This window comes from Amblyomma mixtum, chromosome 6 (genome assembly GCF_055824585.1).
Source record: "Amblyomma mixtum isolate Tamu chromosome 6, ASM5582458v1, whole genome shotgun sequence".
In the NCBI taxonomy this organism is placed as follows: Eukaryota; Metazoa; Arthropoda; class Arachnida; order Ixodida; family Ixodidae; genus Amblyomma; species Amblyomma mixtum.
In genome coordinates, this window is record NC_143017.1 from 28,324,097 (window position 1) to 28,346,707 (window position 22,611).

The 22,611-nt window shown below is 48.6% G+C and overlaps 1 protein-coding gene across 1 annotated transcript in view; it reads right to left on the reverse strand.

The window, feature by feature from the left end:
* The window catches only part of LOC149338485 (uncharacterized), a 199,353-nt gene that overhangs the window by 17,868 nt on the left and 158,874 nt on the right, over window positions 1-22,611 (reverse strand). The window contains exons 4-6 of the mRNA XM_089547718.1: window positions 12,276-12,403; window positions 8,388-8,656; window positions 6,063-6,126 (exon numbers count right to left, since the gene is read on the reverse strand). Of these exons, the coding sequence (XP_089403844.1) occupies window positions 6,063-6,126; window positions 8,388-8,656; window positions 12,276-12,403 (461 nt within the window). The remainder of the gene's footprint in view (window positions 1-6,062; window positions 6,127-8,387; window positions 8,657-12,275; window positions 12,404-22,611) is intronic.

Genomic DNA, 22,611 nt, shown 5'->3' on the forward strand with positions numbered 1-22,611 from the left:
TTTTCAGAGGCCTTCCGATGGCCGATGAATGTTATCAACAAAACATAATTCATTCATTCATTCATTCATTCATTCATTCATTCATTCATTCATTCATTCATTCATTTCCAAGAAAAAAAGTTGATCGTCTCCGGGCTAAAAGTTGAGTATGCACCGTAACGGGGCCCAGGAGTCCGTTACATGGCAGTGTTGAGAACGAAAAAGAAATAATCAGATAAGTCATCGTTTTGTACATAGTGCATATTGCCGCCCTACCTTTATCCTTTCTTCTATCGTACTCCCCTTTCTTTCCCTCTACCTTCCCCTTTATTCCCGCTAGCCGCAGCTAAGATGCTTCAGGTTTACATGCCGCGGCTGGCAACATCTGTTCCTTCAATTTTTATTTTTATTTTTTTTTATTCACAATAAATAGCAACTAGCAACAGCATCATATGTTACTACAGCTATGTACGCCACATACACAAATAATCAGTTGCAGCAACACTACCAAAGACAGTATTTGTTTGATACGAAAAATAAAGAGCTAGAAGGCAGCATTTCACTCACACGTACTGGCAACACTAAATAAACGTTTGTTTTGCGACGGGCTTTTAACTCAAGTGGGGTAAGTGGTGCGTATTGACCAGCTCTGTAACTGAGTTTGGGAAAATGCCAGGACAAACTGCAAAGCTTCCCAGCGGCATTAAAGAAGCTGATGCTAGTTAGCAGTTGGGCGTCGGACACTTTCACTTTAATGTGTACGTTAAAGAAACCCGCGTGCGGTAAAATCGATCCTGAATTCTTCACTGCGGTGTCTGTATTTATCTAGGTGCAGTTTCTCACGTCATCGTTAACGAGAACTGACGGTTCTGGATCGCTGGTATTGCACTGTAGCAGGCTTTTTCTTCTGATAAAAATGCAATATTCCTTGGAGCGGTTAAGTTCAGGACGACGGCGCACTGTACTCGCAGCCAAACAGTTACTATTTTGTATCAGCGGTAAAGTTAACACTCATTCCACTCATTCCACTAATTACGCAACCAAAAATTAAACATGAGTGCGCTGATGGGATCAGAACGGAGACCTCCTTTTCTGCTTTCCCGGAGGCTGACGAAAGCCGAACTCCTCATTTTTTCCTGTCTTGAAACAGCGGCGGCCAAATTGATCTGAGAGCACAAATACTGGGATTGGGAGATGAGTGACCTAACTTAAAGGTGCTTCTAGGCCCCCCAGGTAATCTTTTTTAAGGATCGTTTTATACGGCGAAAGCCTTTAATGGCTCATACTGTCGTCCGTTAATAATGCGTGTCACACGCGTTTAACTCGGGAAATAAAAAAGATAGAAGAAAACGAACGGTTGCTTCAGATAGAGAAAAAACAAATGAACCTAGAAGCCAAGTGTGATGACTGGAGATTAATTAGTTAACTAAATATAGGCAAAATGTCGAAAATGCGTTGACACCGATACAGCCACGTGAGCAGTGTGACGTCACATACACCGGAAGTCGTCATGGCATAGTGAAAATTGTCACAGCATGGTAGGGAAAACGTCGGATTTGTGTCAAATTAGATGGAAAATTGTGTAATTAGGCGTAATTAACACTTAAGATCCCCGAAAGATATATAATTTGGGTATCGATATAACCACGGGAACGGTGTGACGTCACATCCACCGAAAGTCGTCATGGCATAGTGAAAATTGTCCCAGAATGGTCGGAAAAACGGCGGATTTGTGTGAAATTAGATGGAAAAATGTGTAATTAAGCGTAATTAACACTTTAGATCCCCAAAAGATGTATAATTTGGGCATCGATATAGCCACGGGAACGGTGTGACTTCACAGTCACCGGAAGTCATCACGGCATAGTGTTCTCGGCTTTCGCTTCTCAACGCTTTAGTTGCCAAAGTGCGCTCGCATTATTTTTTTTGGGGAAAGAAGTACCACTTTCTAACTAGGAAGTATTTTATAATGCGTCAGCAATGTAACACCTATAGCTGTAAAAATCTGCTCGTCCGTCTGAAGCCTCGGTTGGCAGGTGACAAAGTGGAGAGAGTGGGGTATCCCTTCTCTTCAGAGGACGGGGGTAAGGCGCGCAACATTGGGCTGCTAGACTGGATTCGGGAGAGTTGATCGGGGCTGCGGCGTGTCACACGGCGACCGACGGACCGGATCACGCCACCCTCTCTCACGGTCTGAACCCGTCAACGGAAGTGGCTGTTGCACTGATACTGACGCATACTTTGCCGCACCGATCGCATTGATCGCCTGTAATTTTTTTCAAGGAATGGACGTGATTTGTTTGTTTGTTTATTTATGGGGTTTAACGTCCCAAAGCGACTAAGGCTATGAGAGACGCCGTAGTGGAGGGCTCCGGAAATTTAGACCACCTGGGGTTCTTTATCGTGCACTGACATCGCACAGCACACGGGCCTCTAGAATTTCTCCTCCGTGATTTAAATGAATGAATTGAATAAATGAGTAGTACATATAATGGGTAAAAATGGCTACATATCTAAGCACCGCAGAAGGTACCACGCGGATAGAAAGCAGAGTACTGCAAGGAGACAGCAAACTTCATTGAAATCTGCCTACCGGCTTATATATTAATCATGAAAAAACACAGATGCTCCGAAAGAGCAAAGGCGCGAAATTTTTTTGTTCCTTGCTCTTTACGTTTAGAATGATGCGTAAGACGTCAGTAACCGTGAATCCCTATATCCCATTCACTTGGACCAGAGAACATATTTTTAATTAAGGTTATTGGCCCATGTAGCTTCGGTCTCGGTTTATGCAGCTGAACAGTGGGTACGACGTCAAAAATCGAACTTAGGCCACATGAAGAACGCAGAAAAAGCGAATGAATACCTTTTCGTTCACTTGCTGTCATTGCGGACTTTGCGCAGGCTAGTACTGGCGATTTTCACGTTCTAGAGGAGGCGCCTGGATTGGTGCAATATGGCGTCCTAACGGAGGACTGATCACGGGATAAGCTGAAGTTTGTTGGGGCCTGTTTTAAAATTTAATACGTTTAACAAAACATGTTTGACATATATTATAGCATGTATGATGTACTAACGATTGCGTTTACACGAATGGGAAAAAAAAGCCCTGACACGTCAGAAAAAAAAAAAAAACTTTCAATGCGTTCCCAAAAGCTTTGCAGATCTAAGTTATAACCGCAGTCTGTTCAACTTCGACGCGGTCATCATTCCTTTTTCCGATCTCTGAGGAACACTCGCCTTTCTAACAAAATAGAAAGCTGAACGAGTTGGATTCTGTTCGTGACATATTTTTGGGCGAAAGCTTTACAAAGACGCAGAAAGAAGACACAGGACAAGCGCCTTTCACTCCTCGCATCGAGCTTGACAGGCAGCTGTCAGGAGCGCAATAACGTGATTGCTTCTAGCCCTCTTTCAATAATACAATGACTCAATCCTCCAGGGAGAGAGTTGTTTTCACAATGCACGCAGATCAGACAAAACTGAAGCCTGAAGAAGGCGCGCCATTCTTACACGGCACACGAAAGGCGTGTTTCGCTGCTAACACGAAACTGCTTTTTTTTTTTATGGAATGTAAGTAATGTATAAAGAAAGGGCATTTCTTCAATGTCCTGTCTCGCAGTTTTTTTCCCCGCTCGCTCAAAGCAACTTCGTGTCGCTTCGGATATGTTCATACAACAGCCTTGCGCAAGCTTCACTCGCGAAGTCTGTGCCGTCCGAGCAACGTTCGCAGGGCATGCAGCCTCCATATCACTCATGTCTCGCCTGCTTTGAGATACGCCCTTGCGTAAAGACGGCGTTCAGTTTCCCCTGCCAGGAGGCAACGCGCATACACTTTCGGGCCTTGCATCGATCTCGTTGCTTTCGACATCCGCGCGTCGCACGACCTTCCGCGCTTTCTTTAATCTTTGCCGGCCTCAATATTGCCTCGCCGTCAAAGCTGTCGCGCGGGCCAGAACACGGGGCCGTTTTTAAAAAGAACATTTTATGGCACCTCTCCCGAACTTTGACGCCATATGGGGGCGGTGAACGGTGCTTCGAGGTCTACGCTAGCGCTGCCACAGCTCTGCCCTTTATAGTGAACTCGTCGCTCGCGAAAGTATTCTGTAACCCCGTGCCACAGGGTCGTTGTTTTCGCCCGCTAAGCTTCAAAGGACCCCGATCGCTGCTTTAGAAACGGGATAGGTCATGGCGGAAATTGAATATCACGACGACGGAAGACTACCGCAGCCTAACAGAAAGTGTTGGAGCGCTCACGTATTTCGAGGACGTGAGGATCCGGTGGTCGGGAGAGGAGGCGACACACACAGCGAGGCCGGCTGCTGAAGAAGTTACCACAGACGAGAACTGACCGATACGCATGCGTTGGTCTTTTCGCATTGGGGAGCTTTCAAAATGGAGGCACAGAAAAGGGTGTGCGATCCGCCATCATCATTTGCACCGAAGACGCGAGGCGGCGCGTCTATGGGGACTTAATTGTCACAATTAAGGCCTCTCCCTTTTCAACGCCAGCTTCAGCCGTCTTTCCCCCGCAAAGTTCTGAATCTTGTTGGCCTGACTATCTTCCTTCGTCAGCTGCCCTTGTCTTCTCTTGGAACATACTCCGTTACCGTAAGGGGCTATCGGCTACTTGGCCTGTGTGTTAAGTGCCCAGGTCATGCCTATTTCCGCTTTTCTGTTTCAGCTAAGATTGAGAAATCATCTCAGTGCGTTTCAAGAAGATTGGGTTTCACGAATTTCGCTCCTCTCATTCCACTTTAATGACAAGCACGGAAAGCGATACAGTATAATTTCCTACCATCCCATGCGCAAGAACTGAACGATGCCAAATGTTGACTTTCTTAGTGAGCAACTTTTGGTATGAAACAACGTTTCGTACCTAGAGTAACGCACTAAGGATGTCAAGCATTAAAAACCAACTAGGGCAATTCACAGCTTTACTGATCAAATGTAGAAGAGTCAGTCAGATCATTGGACTGCTCTTGCATGTTTGAAAAAAGGAGATAATTTGTGGCGATTTTGCGTAAGTTCATGCAAAAAAAAAAACAAAATCACAAAGTGCGCCCAAGAAAGAGAATTAAGGAAGGCCAAAACGTCTACAGCGGGAGCCAGCACAGTTTGAGCTGGTACTTGGTATGAACTGAAGAACCTGCATGAGTGAGCGTACAGCGTCGCTGCACCCAAATGAGCCGGGTGAGCTAGAAACGCCCGAACCCAGATGGCTAAAAAAAATTACAACACGCATGCTTTTTGCGTAAATCTTGAAATTCAGCAATACCTAGCAAACGTCAACTATTTTTTAAAATTAATTTTCTCCGTACTTCACCCGAAGTTGTTAATCCCTTTACTCACGTTAAGGTGACATGACCACAAACTGTGAGAGTGCTACCAGCCCTTTTGCTTTTATTATTAACTACTACTAACCTGTGCGAGCTATGACAGAACAATGATAGATGTAACGTTGAGAGACCGGTAACGCTAAGGGTCCTTTCCGAAGCAGCGGTCATCATTCTTGAAGGGCGCTATGTTCTCACTTTTCCAGGCAACGTAAAGATTGGTCACAACACTGTACAACGTGAAAGACGACTTTAACAGTCTTTATTAGGACGAACTTTTGCAAGTTCCCCCTGCAAGACCCTATTAAATGAAATGCAGATATGGCTCAGCTGAGTCTATCTAAGCTCAGTGGAACTTTCACTTCAGCAGACATTACGGCGAACCACTCAGGTGCAGGTTCGTACAGAAGTAAACGGAGTGTTGCATAAAGAAATTCAGTGAGTGGATAAGATTTCATGCATAAGACAAGGCAATGCTTAATGCCGACACGCCTAGTCTCACCTTGGTTCTGACGCCCGCTTGACATTGTTTATTGAGTGCGTGTGAACATCGTACTTGTGCAGACTTTGTTCTTCCATTCAGTCGAAACAAAAGCTCAAGCGTCATCTCTATCAACTGGCATACAGCTACTTTTCCAGAACCTAGGTATTGTACTCAAATTTGGTCATAACTGACCGGAACACTTCAGAGTGTCCCTCACTACGAAGACCAGGTAAATCATAGGTCGAGGCAGTGGGTTGTCTTACCTCCTCGTTTGTGCAAGGCTCTTGTGGCGTCTTCCGTCATCCCGAGTGCAATAAGAGTCTGGATCTGCGCTCGAGAAAGAAGACAAAAGAAGAATTAGTGCCAGTGTAACGAACTCTTGTTCTTATGTGTAGCTGACAAGAAGCCATGCAAAGGAAAAAAGTTAGGTAAACAACATGAACCGTAGGAAGGTGTGGCTTCTATTAAAGGCTAAAATGGTGAAAGAGTGCACTCCATTATGGTGATTAACGTTGGATAACGCCATCTTTTAAAACGACGAGGAGTTGCACGAGCTCCTTTCTCAGTGTCATTTATTTCACATACATATAACGGCCGCAACTTGCGAAGCAATCATCGTTCATTTGTGTTGAAGTGCGGACTAATAAAGTGATGGAGAACTCGATAAATACCTCATGTGAGAAATTACGGTACCTTGAAGTTTTTTTTAGTTTGAAAACTTGAAGAAGTTTTGGAAGTTTTTGCATTTCTACACTCCTTCTTGTTCTGTTTTCTGTCCTCGTGCGAAACTAGTCAGTGCTCAATGTCAGTTCGTTTTTGTTGCACAAGTTTGCTTTCAATATGTGTACTTATGATGAACGTTGTGCAAAACTGTTGCTATTCTAATAATGTTGGTTAGATCTTGGACCCGGAACTAGCCGGCGGCTACGGATCCAAATAGTGTTCTCGAAGTTTGCACTCTACAAAAGCGAGGCAAATAAACAAACTGGGACGGCTGTTCTGTTATACTAAAAGAAAAGATAGATGCCGATCATTGAGGAACAAAGTCAGCGAAGAAAGGAACGAATACGGCAGATTTGTACTGAACACCAACTTTATACTTGTATTTTGTTTTGCTGCCGCTACTGACCCACTGCCATAATCTTGTATGAAATGTTTCAGCATTTTTTTGTAGGCGTTGTATAAGATTCATCGTCGTCCAGCTATGGTGAATTCTTGTGTTCATGGACATCACTACGCGTAGCGGATATTACATTGTAAAACGTCGACTATATATTTATTAGATTATCAACAACACCCCTGCCGTTTCTCGCACAAACCGAATGCATTTTTGAAGATTGAACCATGTGGGGAATGAAGAGAACCAATATTGTAAAATGGGGCGAAGTGAACAGGGCGTTTGCAAGTGTTTAAAAGCAACTTGCATTATTCGTCACTACACTTCGCCGCTCCGCTGTTTCACATGTGAACAAATGTCTTGAAGAGCCTTTTGATGAGCACGAAATAAAGTAAAAATTGAAACCGATATAACCAGTGCAGTGAATTACGTCAAGGAAAATCATATAGGAAGAAAATTTGAAGGCCCGCCTCTATGGCGTCTTTTATAGATACTGCATGACTTTCGGACAAGCATCCTAGCGCGGAATAACAATTCATTTTGTTTAATAAAGCTAAGCGCACAGACTTCGAGGTTTTATTTTATAGTTCCATCTATTTCATTCTTCTGCTGAGTTAAGGAAGCTCTGCCCCCAAACATAATTTTAATCAATATCCAGCATACGAAACCATCAGTGCCCAGAAAACCTGGAGAGGCACACAGCACCTGCTTTTTTCACTTGCGGGTGCACGGTATTGATGGGCTTAATTTTGAGGGAAGCATTATCCAAAAAAAGGAAGCATTTTTGTTCTGCATCAAAACTGTCTAACCTTTGAGCTATAAACTGGAGATGAAAGGCATACACAGCCTCCCTTATCTCGTCCTTTCAAAGCCCTCGGAGTCAATGAGGACCTTCTTCTCGTTAAAAGAACCAAACGGGAACTAACATGCCAACCCCTGGATTCATCAAAATGAATAAATCATCACCTTAAAGAAAGGAAAATAAAACGCACCGACGCTAAAGAAGAACGCACAAGACACGTCCTTTGCGTCCACACTTTTCTTTTTTTTTGCTGTTTATCATTTTTGCTGCTTGTCAACTAGCGTCACTAGCTACTGAAGTTTAAATGTCCGACACGCTCATTGAAATGTACTTTCAAAAACAGATGTCACCAGGAAGGCTTTGATTAAAGAAAAAGTGGAGCATAACAACGGGACATTCAAACTTTTTCTGAAAGCAGACGCGCGCGCTGCGCCAGGCATGGAAGTGGCGTGTTCAAAAGACGATCTGCCCAGCAATGAAACGAGCTGGATCCGGCGCCTGGCTTCAAAGGTTCTCTCTGCGTACTGTGCTGCTTGGAGACAGGAACCTCATCAAGTGTCTCTTCTGGGTTTAATTAAATCATGAAACCTCGTTTTATTCATATTCCTATTTCCTTTTACGCCCAAGGGGCAATAAACCGTGCAAGAAAAAAAAAAACACGTTCCGCACCTTGTTTAGGTCGAGAGAGGCGTCCCGTTCCTCCATGCTTGACGCGCCGCCGACAGACGTGCGTCCGAGGAAGCGCAGCCCGTGCGGCTGCTTCCCGGAGCGGCTTGCTGCCCCGGGCGCGTCTAGCGCCGCCGTCCCCTTGGACTCGAGCTGACGCCACTGTTGTCGCAGCTGCCTGGTCAGGGGGTCGTCGCCTTCGTCCCGAAACAAGTTGGGTTGCGTGACTGCGTCGGGTCGCCCCAGACCGTGGACTTCGTCTTGCACCGACTCTGCGAAGCCAGACAGCGCCGAATGAAATCGTGGCTTGGTTTATGGGGTTTAACGTCCCAAAGCGACTCAGGCTACGAGAGACGCCGTAGTGAAGGGCTCCAAAAATTTCGACCACCTGGGGTTCTTTAACGTGCACTGACATCGCACAGTACACGGGCCTCTGGAATTTCTTCTCCAAAGAAATTCAACCACCGCGGCCGGGATCGAACCCACGTCTTTCGAACAATTTTTATTCAAAAAGCGTGGCTCGAGGATGAAAAGAGTGCGGGAAGGTAGAGAGGGAGAGCGTTAAAAAATTAAAAGAATTAAAAGTTCAAAGCCATCTGCAATGCCTCTTCGCGGTGAGGCGCAAAGAAAAGACAGGGAGCTTTTTTACATATCAAGTCCACAAAAAGATTCAAGCTAAAGGAACTTTGAACACATTCTGAGGGGAGCACATAAACTCGCTCAATCACTACATTCTCTTGTCATAAACACCTTAGCAAAATAATACACTTCTGCACGCACCAGAGAACTCACAATCTGGCACGAAAGTTGACAAGTCCTATCCAGCCTATTTTCACGCTCGCGCTCTACTCCGTAGCACGCTTCTGCGTAATTCTCTTCAGATATAGATATTTCTTAGATTATTTCAGGCGCAACGCAGGTACCATGGCCGCTGCCAGTCAGCAGCGTCGCTCCTCCGGGTCAGGAAGCACCACCCTCCAGAGAATTCCCGCGTGCGCCGGCGGGAGAGAAAGGCGCAAAGACTGACTTTAAGATTTTGACTGCCGATAAGTAGCTTCTGCAAGATGCATAAAAAAATAAATTAGAGGACGAGGGCACTTTGAAGGTCCGCCGTCAGGGTATGATGGGATATTTTTGATAGGTTGACGCCCATATACGCAGAATTGGTCAATATTGACTTCGCATTCATAGATATGCGTTGCAATCCTCGCATCACTCCTGGCGTAGTGTGGCAGCGGTTATGCGATGGCCCTGGTATTGCAGGTGCTGCTATCGGTGGGGCTTGCGCGACCCAGGTTGCTCTTCCCGAGCAGCCTATCGCAAGCAATTATTAAGTTTATTGCCGCCTGCCACGGTGGTCAGTTTGCTCACGGTGGACAGATTGTGACCACGCCAAAGGTCACGTGACCTAGGCTGTCCACCTAGGTTGTTTCTCAGGTGGCTTTTTGCTCACAGCACCGACCAGGACGCCAATAGCTCCGCGGATTTTCTGCTCAACGGCAGTCTTAACGTCATCGCGTTAAAATTATTACAGCAGGATAATCATGATGTGGCGTTTTTCAACATCCCAGGAATACCATAACTTTATTGAATTCCTCCCTTCCCTTACGGCGCGGTTTACGTGTCCATCGAGATTTGTGAGATAGGTACTGCAGCGTTTCCTTTCTTCAAGAAAGCAATTTAACCAATTTATTTATTGAAATCCCCTTTCACAGCCATTTTAGGAACAGTAAAGCCTGCGGAGAAATATCGGCTGATGTCGAGTGAAACGAATCGTGTTAGAAGGCCGCATATCAGCAAATAATGGTTGTATTCCTTTCTCACGACAAATCTAATATAACTTCCAACGTATGACGTTCGATTGTAGTCTCATTATTCGATAGCGAGACAATTATGCTATGCTGAGGATAAACACCCTGCCATCTAACTTGCACTTGACCCCGTGCTTCTTTCTGACGTCGTGCTGCCGCGGTCTTCACCGATGGCACGGACCATTGTGTGGTGCGGGCCCACGTTCGTATTCCTTCCTCAACACGACCTGGATGACATTGTTAAAAGTGCTGTCGAAACTGGCAAAGCTGCAAAACATTGGCATTTCGTAAGAGGTGCTTTTTGGAGGGCCAGTTGGTTCTTGGTGAAGGTTAACTAACAGCTCGAAAAGACACAGATGAATAGAAAGTGGAAAGAACGAGCATTACGAGACGGGCGCCGACTGCCAGCGGCAACGCAGCAGGCATTAAAATGCGACACACGGCAACACGCACACGTAGTAAAGAAAAAGGGTACAGTTATTACATTCGGAAAGCGGATCTGGCCAATGATTGCAATCCTGGTTCATGTGCGCATTTCTAAAGAACCCAATTTACTACCCAAAACCCGATTACTACATAAAGGCGCCAAGCTGCCTTTATGTAGCAGGCCTGTATGATTTTTCTTCCCAGTCGCTCCTTACCTTCACCTATAAGCTTGTCTTTTTGAATGATAGTATTTTTTTCTTTCTGTTTTGCTTGCCCGGTCCCGGCGGCCGCGTTCCGATAAAGGCGAAACGCCGAAGACGCCTCTGTGCTGTGCGACAGCAGTAAACGCTAAAATGCCCAGGTGGTCGAATTTATTCCGGAGCACTTCAGTACAGCAAGTCTTTCTCCTTTATCCCTTCCCTTACGACGCGGTTGAGGTGTTCACCGAGATGTGAAACAGTTACTGCGCCATTTCACTTCCTGAAAACCAAGAAACCAAGAAACAAAGAAACAAAAGAACAGAAATTTTTCCTTTACATTTTTGCGCAAATTGTAATGGTCCGGTAGTTTCCCTCTTGAGTTATTTTCCAACGAGCGCTTGTGCTCACGCACACTATCGTTGAAGAATCGGCCTGTTTGGCCAATGTATAACACCCATATTCGAAGTATGTAATGCAGACTGAAACTCAGTGAACCGTATATCATGGTCCACAGCAGATTCTTGGGGTCACGTCGGTTTTGGGTAACATATCTGTGCAAGTTTGCGCGGTGCTGAAAAAGCGAAGCTCACACCAAAACACCACCCCGAATTCCTCGATGTGTGCCAGCGTACGCATGCACGAAACGACTGCGATGGGTCTCTCGACTTTTTGCTTGCTTTGAATTTCTTCAGCACAAATGCGTTTCATCTTTCGATACAGAGATGATGAAATGCACTCCATGCAAAATTTTTCACGATCTAACTGTAATACCTATGGGACAAATAAAGGCAGCCGCAACATTATAGGGCTCACTCACAGATCCCGAAGAAGTTCGACTATTCAGGTGGGACGATTTCCCCGTTTAGCTCCCGCCATTCGTCGCATCCCATACAGGGGCGGAATTAGAGCGGAACCAAATGGAGCTACAACTAGTTACCATTGGAAACGGGCGTCGAGAACGACGCCAAGAAAACGTACGCGACTGACTTTCGAAATGGTATTGCGTTGAGGGCTCCACTGCTTAGAAGACCATAGGCGGTTGATACTAATCCGGAACTTACCGGCATAGAATGCCTCTTTGTTTTGCGCTTAAAGTTTAGAATAAAGGTCTACGTAACAAAATGATGAGGAAAGAAACAATGCAGGTGAAGTGGTTACTCGCTTATTAAGTGCAGCTGCCCTAATGTCACATGCGCGGCGGTACTGCCTTTCTAATCCCAGTCTAGCCAAGCGTGGGGGAGCTGTTGTTGTTGTTGTTGTAGCCTACGACAGAATGGCCCATACCCACTCTGGGGGATCGGCCAAGAATCGGGTGGTAAAGGTTGGTCTTCACCTGTACGTAGTAAAGGCAAAAGGAAAGCACACGGGAGAGGAACACCGGGGGAGTCTACCACAAGAAGGGCACGGAGAGGATGAAAAAAAAGAAACAAAACTAAAACAAATAGGGAACAAACCTTGCGTCGTCGTTCTCGCTGCCTGGCCCGAAGAAGAAGGCGACGGTGGTGGGCTTATCTGGCCCGTAGTGGGAACGGTCTGTTCCTGCTGGAAGGACTCATGGCCCGACGACGGGGCCGGCGATGACCTGTGACGCATCGTTAGAGGAAAGAGAGACACAAGACGTGAGTGCCCGGGAGCAAAGGCAAAAAGTGAGACATTTACAAAGTGTCAATCACGTCAATTTAAAAAGAAAGCGTCATTAGGTGCTCTGCGCAAAGCTGGCTCCTAACCAACGAGCTGAGACAGTTTCGCAGGCAAAAATGCGGTCCATGACGCATGCGTAAAACATTCCGATAAAGAAATTAACTTGACAAAAGGCGGCTGAGCGGGCAAAATCACAAGATCTACTTGATAAACTTAGTGCGAGTAATGCGAAATCACTGCGGTTCTATTTAAAATTCATTCCAGTTATATTTCAATTAAATTCCAATTCTATTCTAATCGCGTGCTAATTCTACTCTAATTCTCATCTTTCTTGTGGTTGGTGCGGTTGGAAGTACTAGTACTCATTATTACTGGATAACATTTCGTATCATCCCGCCTTTCATGACGTTACACCGTTTAGACCAATCACGACGTCGGGCTCTCGTGTCTAATAGTCATGTGATGCTTTCTCGTTAATAAGGCACACTGCATATTATGCACAAGGTGGTGAGCTTGACTCGTAATTTATCAAGGTAATGTGGTTTTTCTGCACGTCTTTAAGTACGATGCAGTGCGGCAGCACTCTGCAGTCAGTTCCGAGACCACGTGGCACGCGAAAGACGCAACTGGGGCTTCTAGTACGAAAATGCGTGTTGTGTCGCTCCGTATGGAACCCGAGGGAATACCGTAAGCCCTGCACGGCAGCAGGAACAAGTGCCGCTGCCTCTGTTCTAGAAAAGTTATCTGGATGACCACTTTGGATAACTCCTAGAACCGCAGCGTGAAGCTTTAAATTACGAGGTGTGCTTGATCGTTGCCTGCCGTGCCTTGGAAAAACCATTTCCATAAAGCGCAGTGTAGAAGCTGATGTCGTTAACGTGTTATTCCCACGAATGTGCGTTTCAGGAAAAACACAGTCGCTCGCAAGCCCGTGAATATGAACACCCGTGGACCAAAATATAGGCCTCAGCCTCACACCAGTTCTTCGAAAGACAGCACGTCGAGAAAAAATAGGCGTGCCCCGCACAGGGAAATTCGTATGGGCTACTTTACAGAACACATAATTTATTGTCAAAAACCATTCACTGGGCTCTTCCAGACGAGAGACAAACTTGATGAGAAATGATAAGAAGTGGTTAGCCTGACTGCTGCTTGTTACGGTCTCTGTGTTTTCCTTGGAGCAAAATGTTGGAAAGGGCGACCGATGTATCATGGTTACCTGAAAACAACCAGCTGCAGTGTCTGCTTTGTCGTTTCAACAAAAAAGCTTCCAATAGCACTTGGCTGAGTGGATCGTTTTCTTGAAACAAAGATGAATACCGCTGTAGGCCACGTACTGGGGCGGATAAAAAAGGGAGGGGGGAGGAGCACGATTCTTGTAGCCCATGGTTACAGCGCGACATCCCGGACAAAGAAGGGACACAAAACGCCCAACAACTTGTCTGGCCGTACCATTATCTTCTCTAACCGAATTCTTAATTGGATTAGAAGATGTTATATCTGTAAAGACGAAGACAAAGGGAGCCCAAAGCACGCGCAGCGATGGCACTGCTGCCGCTGCACAGAATGTTCGTCTTCGTCTTTACATGTCGTATATTTTTACATAGTGTATATTGCCGCCCTGCCCATATCCTTTCTTACTACCGCTCCCCCCCCCCCCTTTCTTTCCCTCTCCCTGTCCTTTTATTCTCTCTAGCCGCAGCTCAGGTGCTCCAGGTTTGAGTGGCAGAAGCCGCGGCTAGCAACATCTTTTCCTTCAATTGTTATATTACTTAATAATAAATAGCCTCTAACAACAACAAAAACAACAACAACAACAAGATGTTGGGAAGTGTCGTCGCGCAGTCATACAAACGATACTCGAACCAATGCACTTCTCGTCACTTAAAACAGCGCAATTGGTAGTTCGTGAGCCTCCATAGAATGCCACAGCGCGCTGCATCTGTAGGCTAATGGCCCGGCATACCCGTCTGGTCCGAAGTATGAAGCTGAAGAAGTGAAAGTTGTCGCTCGAAGCCGGTGTTAACGCGTCTCATCTTTCGACGATCCTATATGTGCTCAGGGCTTCGGCTTCCACACTTAGGTGCACGTTCCTGCTATTTCAAGAACGCGTACCCGGAAAGAGAATTAAAGGTGGAGCTTCGCAAAGCGCATCATAGAGTTGTAGAACAGGGGAAATAATTTTCTTCCCTTAATTAGGAACATATGGCAGTTGCAGGCTTATGATGATAGAGCATTTTTTAACTGTACGCATTCCCCGACCACGCTGAAAATCTTTCCAGTTTCGGACCCGGCTGTCTGTAACTTGCGACGGCCGACATGGGGCAGTCCTCAACGTCATTAAGCAGGCAACGCTTTACGGCATGCTTCTGAAAGAAAGCTGGGCCACATCGCCCGAAAATAGGGAAACCGACTACGTCCACCCTTCGTCTACGTCCACCCAAAGCGCAATAAGTCGAGTCCACTTACAACGAACCTGACGGTCGCCCAGATTGCATTCGTTGTTTCCGATGCTCGTAGCATATGAACTTTCCAAAATTCGGCCAAAAATACCAAGCCGGGCAAAAACGACGTTAGTTTAAAAAAAAGCAACAAACTGTGTTACACACGCTTAGTCCTCTGAAGGAGACCTTATCACGGCGCTTTCCAAGCTCTCCAGCTTTGTTATATGCTTCCCAACTCTTTCTGACGATGGGCTGTTTCTCGCTATATGCAGAATTACTGCACTTCGCGACTTTTTCTGGAAATGGAGCCTAGGCTACTGAGTCGAAACGCGCCCTTTCTTCCCACGCAGTGGAATATAGCCCCCCTTGCAGTTATTAATTGTCTTACAACGTATTTTAATGTAAACATTAGTTTTTTACATGTATATCTCTAAAATAATTGTAAACTTTCAATGCTGAAAGTCGAGGAAAGAACAGTTTTCTTCGTTACAACAAATTTGCCAGCATGTCTAGTTGCAACAAACTTTAGTGACTTGCGCCAGCCGCTGCAGAGTCGTTATTTAGTAGACAATACCGTCGAATTTGACAGACTGGTCCGTCCGTCCCTCCGTCCGTCCGTCCGTCCACCCACCCACCCACCCGCCCATCCATCCATCCATCCATCCATCCATCCATCCATCCATCCATCCATCCATCCATCCATCCATCCATCCATCCATCCATCCATCCATCCATCCATCCATCCATCCATCCATCCATCCATCCATCCATCCATCCATCCATATCTCCTTCCTTCCTTCCTTCCTTCCTTCCTTCCTTCCTTCCTTCCTTCCTTCCTTCCTTCCTTCCTTCCTTCCTTCCTTCCTTCCTTCCTTCCTTCCTTCCTTCCTTCCTTCCTTCCTTCCTTCCTTCCTTCCTTCCTTCCTTCCTTCCTTCCTTCCTTCCTTCCTTCCTTCCTTCCTTCTGTCCGTCCGTCCGTCCGTCCGTCCGTCCGTCCGTCCGTCCGTCCGTCCGTCCGTAAATGAAGCTGGTGCGGAAACAGCAACGCCCCAAGCAAACTACAGTCTGTTTCAATGCCCTCTTTCTTCTCATTTTGGGGGCTGACATGTTTTGGGGTCACCATGACCCCCTCACGGAGTCTAGGAGGCGATTTGTGTTCTCTGCGCAAGCGGGAAGCACGCATTTTTTGACTGTGAGGGCGAGTTTACGGCGACTCCTCGTTCGCTCGAACCGAATGAAGCGGCCGCTACTGTTCACTTATACCTGGCACGCAGTGCCATTGCCAAATATATATTTTGACAGGAGCACTTTCCCCGTGTGTATAAGCGATCGTCGGTTATAACAACGGCCGTTATAAGTACACGTGACTTATACGGAGTACGCCACTGAATGCAGTGCGATATCTATCGCAGAGAAATTTCAAACATGACAATGCACAAATAAGCAAAGATAAGTTGCTACCGTACGCTCTCCGATTCCTCCTCTGATTGATCTACTTCCCCTTTGGGCGCAGAGAAGCAGCATGGGGCGTCAGGCATGGCGTTAAAACATATCGTGATGATAATTTTTAATGGCTGAAGGGCAACTTTGGCCAAACAGCGCCATGCACAAAGTGTTTTGGTGTACACAAGATCAAGCAAAAACCCGTTTTTATAAGCATTTCCCCCCTCAGAAGCCGAGCACCACGCCGGCGGAAAGTTTGCCCCCATTGGAAACCAGTGCGCACCGGGTGGTCTTGGGGATCGAACCCTGAACCTTCAGCATACAAGGCGGATGGTCCAAGAACTATGTCATCGCTGCGGAGGGTGATAAATAGCAATATGTACGAAATTATTTCCGGCAAATTTCCTGTCATCACTGCCTTATTTCGATGGGCACAATTACCTTCCTAGTGGCTGCTAAATTTGAAGCATTTTAGGACCTCTGATCAACTAGTTCGTGCTTGGAGTGGAATGACTTCATGTTGAAGGCTAGCACCCAGTTAGCTCTCTATATATTTAATGTAGCAGTAAGATTCGAGAATATCGATAAACTTTGGCCGGAGTCATTTCGTCATCATGGCCTAATTTCTAGACCGGAAAAACACTCTTAAGTCGCGGGAGAATATTGAGTTTTCTGCATTTCCTGTGTATTTGGCACTCAAGAAGAAGCAATATCTTTTTCGCTCGCAAATATCTCCTAGTGAAGCACTTTTTTTCCTCTCTCAGTACATTACATATGATTTAGTTTTCGTTCCATAATGTCAACGCTTCTTCGAAACATGTGGCTAAAAAATGTGCCGTCGCATCGCATTGCCTCGGTCGGATTCCGCAAAGAAGTCTGCTTATTCTCTTCCATGTGTCAAAGCTAGATCTCCCGGTACAATCCAAGATGTTATTACGTGAAAGTCACCAAGACATAGCTTATAGACTGTTTTCTCACTAATTTTAATCTTGAAGTTGGCATCAGATCCCAGACCTGGTTTGTATATGACTGGGCTGACACCCCGAGCTTCGTAATGTGCTCGGAAATTCCTGGGAGCTTCATCAGAGCACACAATGTTTGCTGAACATAATACGCTGCCTTCATCATAACTGCACGTGCTTCTCTTTACTTCTCCCGATGTGAAATGTTGTCTCTTCCATGATAGGTACAAAGCAAGACACTTACACAGTTTTATTACAGAAAGTCTTGTGAACTCTGTACTGAAGACTTTTGTTTGATTTAGTTGTTGAGGATTTGCGGGGTCGCAGCGGAGCACCAGAGAGAGACGACCAGCGTGGCAGGCTTCTAGTTCCGGACTGCCCGTGCCGGGCGTGCGCCCCGAGCACGCGCGGTCCATCTTTATTCTCTTTCTAGCGCGCGCTGTAACGCCGATCTTAGCGCCGGCGCTTTATAGCGTCGCCGGGCGCTATAGGGCCCCCCGCCTAGACGGAACGGCGAAATGTACGCGCCGACGGGGCAGAGATGGATTAGCCACAGCGGCAAGCAGGTCTGCAGGTGGGCCGGCAACATCTGAGGGGAGCTCCTGGGGAGGTGTCTCGAGGTACGCTGGTTTGAGTCGGTCGAGGGAGACGACCTCTTGACGACCATCGAGCAGGATTGTCGCTGACTTTGTCGTCCGGGTGAGGACGCGGTACGGGCCATCGTATGAAGGGGTAAGAGGCGCCTTTACAGCGTCTCGCCTGAGAAAAACGTGCGTCGAGGAAGCAAGGTCCGGGTGCACAAAGACTTGATGGGCAGTTGAGCGAGGCGGCACTGGGCGCAGGTGCTGGAGACAGTCGTGTAGGCGGTGAAGGTATTGCAGGGGTTGGGACGAGGGAGCCGAAGGTACGAACAAGTCGCCGGGAAGCCGCAGGGAGGTACCGAAGACGAGTTCGGCCGCCGAACATCCAAGGTCACGACGCAGGACGGCGCGAAGGCCTAGGAGCACCATAGGGAGGTGTCTACCCAGTGCTCGCGATCCAGGCGCGCAGTAAGGGCAGCCTTGAGCTGGCGATGGAACCGCTCGACCATGCCGTTGGCACAGGGATGGTACGATGTGGTGCGGCAGTGTTTAGTGCCGAGTAGCCGGGTGAGCGAAGTGAAGAGGGCGCATTCGAACTGGCGGCCGCGATCCGTGGTAACAATGCCGGGACAGCCGAAGCGGGAAACCCACGTCGAAACGAAGGCTCTGGCAACTGTTTCCGCAGTAATGTCCGGAATGGGCACGGCTTCGGGCCAACGGGTGAAGCGGTCGACCATCGTCAGAATATACTTGTAGCCCTGAGAAGGGGGAAGCGGTCCAACCAGGTCGATATGAATAGGGTCAAAGCGTGATCCAGGCGGCAGGAAAGACTGAGGGGGAGTCTTGGTATGGCGTGTCACTTTGGTGGACTGGCAAGCAAGGCACGAGCGGGCCCACTGGCGAACGTCGGTGTGAATGTTCGGCCAGACGTACCGCTGGGTAACGAGGCGCTGCGTGGCCCGAATGCTAGGATGGCAGATGTCGTGAAGGGAATGGAAAATGGCACGACGAAAGGCCTCCGGGATGAACGGTCGCGGTAGAGGCGATGATATGTCGCACCAGAGTGATCCGGGCACAAACGGATGAGGCACGAGCTGCAGACGGAGTGCTCGAGGGTGGTCACGCAGGGCGTGCAGCTCAGGGTCTTCAAGCTGTGCCCGCGCCAGGGAGGGCCAGTCCACAGCAGGTGGAGACACGCCGATGGTGGAAATGCGTGAAAGTGCATCAGCTGCCTCGCTGTCGGTGCCTTTGATATGTCGAATATCGGTTGTGAACTCCGATATGTAGGCCAGCTGACGAAGTTCACGGGAGACGTACTTCGAAGAGTTCGTACGGAACACATACACCAGAGGCTTATGATCCGTGAGAACGTAAAAAGGCTGGCCCTCCAAGAAGTGGCGATAGTGCTGGATGGTGGAGTAGATAGCAAGCAGCTCACGGCCAAATACGCTGTAGCGAGTCTCAGCAGGCTGGAGCTTCCGAGAGAAGAAACCCAGTGGGTGCCACTCGGAGTCAATCTTCTGCTGGAGAACCGCGCCAATGGCCACGCTGGAAGCATCCACCATGATGCGAGTGGGCGCGGAAGTCCTAGGGTGGATGAGGACGACGGAATCGGCGAGGGCTTGTTTGGCAGCCGTGAAAGCGGCCTGAGCTTCGGGAGACCAGGAAATCGCAGAGGATGAGGACTTCGTGGTGCGGAGAAGGTCAGTCAAGGGGTGAAGAAGCTCGGCGCAGTGTGGGATAAAGCGCCGTGAAAAATTCACTAGGCCCAGGAACTCACGGAGCTTGCGTAGGGTAGTTGGAGCTGGGAAGTCCTTAACGGCCTGCACGTGAGAAGGCAATGGACGAATTCCCAGCGCCGAGATGTGGTGGCCCAAGAACTCGAGCTCAGAAGAGCCGAAGACACATTTCTGGGAATTGACGACCAAGCCAAACTCTTGGAGGCGTTGAAAGAGTTCCCGGAGGTGACGCTCGTGGTCCTGTGGTGTACGACTCGCGACGAGGATGTCATCGATGTAGGCGAATACCGCCGGGAGACCACGCGTCACTTCAGCGATGAATCTTTGGAAAGTTTGAGCTGCGTTGCGTAGCCCAAAAGGCATGCGCACGTACTCAAACAGTCCGAAGGGTGTAGTGATGGCCGTCTTCGGAATATCGGCCGGCTCAACAGGGATTTGGTGGTACGCCTTGACAAGGTCCACTTTACTAAAGATCTTGCAGCCATCCAGATGTCCAGTGAAGTCTTGGATGTGTGGAAGGGGATAGCTGTCGTGGACCGTGTGAGCGTTGAGAGCCCGGTAGTCGCCACACGGACGCCAGTCACCCGGTTCTTTCTTGGGCACCAGATGGAGTGGTGAGGCCCAACTACTGGATGAAGGGCGAATAATACCCAACTGGAGCATGTGGTCGAATTCCCGTTTTGCAATAGCCAGACGCTCACCGAAGAGGCGGCGTGGGCGAGCTGCGACAGGTGGACCACGCGTGACAATGTGGTGGGTGATACCGTGCTTGGGTGGCTGATGTAGATTACAAGGCTTCGTGACCTCGGGAAAGTCTGCGAGGACTTGAGCATACGGGCATGACGGAAGCAGAGTTCGGATTCCAGTGGAAGCGACAGCTGATATAACGCCAGTGATGGAAAGGCGCGTCTTGCTGTCGATGAGACGATGGTGACGCATGCTGACGTCCAGATCAAAATGCGTCAGGAAGTCTGAACCGAGGATAGGTTGATGTACATCGGCGACGATGAAGACCCATCGAAACGTGCGCCGTAGGCCAATGTCCAGAGTGAGGGATCGGAGACCATACGTTGCGATGGAGGTTGAGTTGGCCGCACGAAGAGTAGGTCCATGTGACTTGGAAGCACGGTCTGCTTTGGAGGCCGGCAGTACGCTGACTTCGGCACCAGTGTCGATGAGGAAGCGCAGGCCAGAAATGCGATCCATGACGACGAAAAGGCGGCCAGGTTGAAGAGCGAGGTCACACGCCGCCGTCAGTGATCTCGCTGCGCGTTTCCCGACCAGCTGCATGGTGGAGTGCAGCGGCCAGCGTTGTGCTGGAAAGTTCGGTGATACCAGCAGAGACGCGGACGGCGAGGACTGGACGAGTGCGGACCACTCGGGGAAGACGAACGGCGGCGAGGTGTTGAGGATAAACCGTGCGGGGCATGAGAGGACGTCCGAAGGGCATCGATAGAAGCGGCCAGCTGATCGATCCGGGCCTCTAACCGTGAAATGACGGCGGTCTCCGGTGGAGAAGAGAGGGCGGCGACGGAAGGAGAAGTCGCGTCGTGGACTCGATCAGCGAGCTGGGCGAGGCGGTCAAGGGTCAAGTCGCCCGCAGCAGCCAAGACGATGCGGGTCGACTGCGGCAAGCGTTGTAGGAAGAGCTGCCGCAGCAGTGCGCCATTCGGGTCTGCATTGGTTTCGCCCAGGAGCTGCCGCATACTATTGAGGAACTGGGAGGGGCGGCGGTCTCCAAGCTCTTCGTAGGTGAGCAGCTGCTGGAGGCGCGCACTCTCTGACGCCGTGGTGCGGGCCAGGATGCCCTGCTTTAGTCGCTGGTACGGGGTATCGCCCAAGGGTGCAGCGATGATGTCCGCTACCTCTTGAGCCACCTCAGAAGGCAGGTTGGAAAGTAAATGACGATACCGAGATGCCTCCGAGGTGACGTGGTGCAGATGGAAGACGGCTTCCACTTGGGCGAACCAGGTCTGCGGACACTTGGGCCAGAATGCTGGTAGGCGGAGCTGGAGAGCTGCGACGTCCCGTGGGCGCAAGGTAGCGTCAGGCGGAAGGCCGCCTGAGGGCGGTAGGTTGCTGGGGTCGGTCATGTGTTAGGCCGGAGTCACCACTGTTGAGGATTTGCGGGGTCGCAGCGGAGCACCAGAGAGAGACGACCAGCGTGGCAGGCTTCTAGTTCCGGACTGCCCGTGCCGGGCGTGCGCCCCGAGCACGCGCGGTCCATCTTTATTCTCTTTCTAGCGCGTGCTGTAACGCCGATCTTAGCGCCGGCGCTTTATAGCGTCGCCGGGCGCTATATAGTCATCGTTCTGCCTTCTAGTGTCACACAGGATTCGTCTCGAACAAGCGGTCTCGTTTCATTTCACAATGTCGCAATGGGTTTCAATGGTAAGAAAAAAAAACATTTTGAGGAATAGGCTGTCCGGTTGGGATACTGCTTATCGCAAAAAGGTAGATGTCGCCAAACGCAGCAGTTTTGCTTGAAAAACGCGACGTCTCGCAGCCTACTCGGCTCCTTCTTGAGGAATGACAACGGGCAGTCCGGTGCGCAGCTTTAAGTTTAAGGAAAAGGGGTAGGGGGAAGCTTGGGGACGACAGCGGGCTGTTAGGGCTAGGGGCGTTGATGTGGGGAAGACGGAAGTAGTGGAAACATGATCCCACGGCAGTAATTCACGGTGCGGTGTAGCTAGGGTCAGGAGGGGGGAAAGGGCATAGCGTGTTGGCGTCTTGTGTTGTGGCTTTTCTTCTTTACATTTCTTGGAGTTGATGAGCAAAGCCATTACGTGTGAGCGTTTTGCGCTGTTTGCTGACGTTCAATACGCCACGAGTGAAGTAGGGGTATTTTTCGGTATTTACTGTGATTTTACAGAGCTTTAGTTTCCTCGAAGTTGAGCTTGTGGTGCGCGTCTTCTGAATGCTCGGCGACCATGCTGCGCTTAGCGAAGTTGTAGGCCTCGTTTTTATGCTGTCTGGCCAT